Source organism: Impatiens glandulifera, chromosome 1 (assembly GCF_907164915.1).
Source record: "Impatiens glandulifera chromosome 1, dImpGla2.1, whole genome shotgun sequence".
Classification (NCBI taxonomy): Eukaryota; Viridiplantae; Streptophyta; class Magnoliopsida; order Ericales; family Balsaminaceae; genus Impatiens; species Impatiens glandulifera.
In genome coordinates this window covers 86,236,877-86,240,357 of record NC_061862.1, presented here as the reverse complement: position 1 = coordinate 86,240,357, position 3,481 = coordinate 86,236,877, and the positions used below count along the sequence as shown (strand labels likewise).

The window sequence follows — 3,481 nt, the reverse complement described above, 5'->3', positions numbered from 1 at the left end:
TAAATTAATTTTGATAAAAAAAAATATGTATTTTTTTAATTTATATTATTTAAAATTCATATTATGAAATTTATGTAATTATAATATTTTAATAAATATTTTTGATCGATTATATATTATTTTTTAATGCGGAATTAATTCATTCTTGAAAATTGATTCTTTTTCTTATTTAATACAAAGGCTGTAACAATTTACGACTCATCGAAAACATCGACCTTTCCTTTAAAAAAGAAATTATTAAAATCCTTCTTCTCTCATTCTCTCTGTACAAGAAATTACTCTTTTTCATAGACTATGGCTCCATTTTGGCATATGGAAGAACGTTTTGATTACGGTATAAGTAACGAATACGAACAGATAGATCCTTCTTACGATGTAATGGAATTGGATTTTGGGGTAATTAGGAAAGACAAAGTAGAGATTCCATCGGACGATAGAGTCTACTTTTATATTAAGATGGAGGCGTGTTTTACCTATGGGTGTATTTCTGGTATGGAAGATTTCGAAAATTTCCTCGGAGATTTAGTTGACGAAAGTGAGACCACGGGTTCGTTCATGATTCCGCGTGATAAATTGTTGTCGGAAGATCCGCTAGTCCGGAAGGATACCATCTCCGACATGATAATCGAAATGGGTGTCCGGCCGACCTGGAATATGATGGACCCTATCCTTGAGGTAGCCCATACGATGGCTACCCGCCAACTACGCACCGTACGCAAGAAGATTCTACCATTTTCTGTGTATATTTATGTGGAAGATTATGTGGATACTCATGATTATAGTGCCGATGAAGATGAAGAGGATCTGATATTGGAAGAGGAGGCAGAGGAGGAGGCGATGGCGATGCAGCCCGAGTTTAATATGGAAATCTTTCCCGTATCGGAATTAGTTGGCGGAGAAAAGTGTATCATCTGTCTAGATGAGCTGCCTTCAAAGGATGAGAAAGATCTGAAGAGAACGGGATGTTGCAGACATGTTTTCCATGGTGAATGCATCGACAAGTGGCTTGTTCGCCGCAGCTTGTGCCCTCTTTGCAGGTTCCAGATTTAACTTCACTATCATCATCTTCTTCTTTCATGTTTTTCATTTGCATGTGCTAGATCTTGACTCTATCTAAGTTTGCTCTGATTCCATTTTGCATGCATTTTCATTTGGTAGATCTTGACTCTGTTTGAGTTCGCTCTTCTTTCATTTTGCATCCATTTTCATTTGCTAGATCTTGACTCTGTTTAAGTTTGTTCTTTTCATTGAGCATGCATTTTCATTTGCTAGATCTTGACTCTATTTCATTTTGTTGTTATTTCATGTTTATGTACTGGATTTGAATGTTGAGTCTGTTTAATTTGATGGTTTGTTGGTTTATCAATTGTTTGCTTTCGTTTAAGTAATTAAAATTATGTTGATCTGATTGAAACAATACACATAATCTATTTTATCTTCTACACTTTTGTTTAAGTTTCAAATGCTAAATTGACCTTGTTTGAAAACGGCACCTGGATTTGGTTTGGAAAACACTTGGGTGGTTGTGGCGGCTAGTCAAACCCTAGCTAGGTCTTCTCTCTAATTTTTTTTTGTTAATTAGTTTTTAGACTTCGTTTGATTTTCAATTTATTCTCATGTTTTTTTCTATATAATTTCTATAAAATTGTAATAATTTATGAATATTTAATTTTTAATTTTTAATATAATAATATTATTTGAGTCATAATTAAGATAGTATAATGTTATTTAATATTTTATTCAATAAAAAGTCTATCATATTTATAATTTTTTAAATCATACAATTTTTTTAGAGATAAATATTATTTTTTAGATCATATGTTAAACATAAATCATAAATTTATGTTTTTTTTATTTAAACAACAATATCGTTATTCTTTTGAACTTTCTTTTTATTAAATATTTATTTTGTATATAAAAATCTTATTTTATTTAAAATAAAAAATATACAATTGAATTTTGATAATAATTTTAACTATGTGTTTTATATTTTTTGAAAATTTATTGATTAAGATTTAAATTTTTTTTCTAGCATATTTATTCCAAATTATATATCAAAACAATGGGCGGTAACACCCGGTTTTACATCCAGCACCATGATTTGGTTTGGAAACACCTACCAGGTGGCTATGTGTTGGGTCCACTTTCATTTCATCTCTCTAAATTTTATTTTATTTTATTAGTTATGAATTTGTTCGATTTTGAATTTATTCTCATTTCCTTTTTTTTTTTTTTTTTTTTTTTTATATATATAACTCATTTGAAATTTGTTATAATTTATCAATAATTATTAATTTTTTTTTAATATATGAATATTATTTTAATCATAATCTGAATGCTATAATGTTATTTAATATTTCATTAATTAAAAAAGTGATAATATTTATTATTTTATAAACTATTTTTTAAATTATGATATATTTTAGAAATAAATATTAATTTTTTTAGATGGTAGGTTAATAATAAAATATAAACCATAAATTTATTTGGTGTTAAAAATTATCTTTATAATTGTCTTTATAATATAATATTGTTAACATTTTTTATTAAATATTTTTAAGTATATAAAAACCTTATTTTATTTTAAAATACATATATAATTAGATTTGATAATAATTTTAAATATGCACTTTTATATTCCCAGTACACTCTTTGTTAAGAATGTAAAAAAATGATAGTGTATTATACAAAATAGTGAATTTGTATATAAAAAAAAAGTACTAATTGTTTGCCTATATATAATGAAGAGTGCACTTCTACCAAGAGATTTGACATGAAAACATTATTTTGAGAATTATTCAAACATTATGCTAAGAATTGGATGTTCTAGTCAATGTAAACTTGAAAATTTCATGGATATTTTTATTATCATTTTTAAAGAATGTTTATACTACTTTGAGCCCAAATTTTTTTACTTAGGCTCTATTATATATTATAGAACTTACGTATGGGATTGTTAAAAATGTTTTTTAAAGGTAAATTTCAATCAATCAATTGCATTAGCTATGTGTTTAATCAATAAGAAACCAATACATAGAGCTTATCTATGCACCTTTCCTTTATATCCAAATGAACCAATATGGCATTTAAGGTTCAATTCAATCACTTTAGAATGAATTATGAGTTAGTACTCTACCCTCAACACCACATTTGTTGCTTCAATATTTGGGGTATTATGTTTCATGTAAATTGATATCTATTTTTGATAGCTAACGAATTGCTAAAAATTGATAGAGATTAATCCCATGGTTATTATTGATAAACAATGTTACAATATATACTAGTCAAAAGACTCTTAATAAGGTAAACCACTAATCTAGGAATCTAAACAAGGTAACCCACTAATCGAGGAATCTAAACAAGGTAACAAGATATATACAATATACTAATACACCCCCGCAGTCGAAACGGGAGATTCTCGGACGCTGAGACTGTCTCTGAAATCTTCAAATAGTATGCGCGGAAGTCCTTTGGTGAATAT

At 27.7% G+C, this 3,481-nt stretch overlaps 1 protein-coding gene across 1 annotated transcript; it reads left to right on the top strand.

Moving 5' to 3' along the window:
- Positions 1–294: 294 nt before the first annotated feature.
- LOC124935108 (RING finger protein 141-like) lies at positions 295–1,050 on the top strand. The gene has a single exon (XM_047475568.1). The coding sequence runs from the start codon at positions 295–297 to the stop codon at positions 1,048–1,050; it is 756 nt and encodes a 251-aa protein (XP_047331524.1).
- The last annotated feature ends 2,431 nt before the right edge of the window (positions 1,051–3,481 follow it).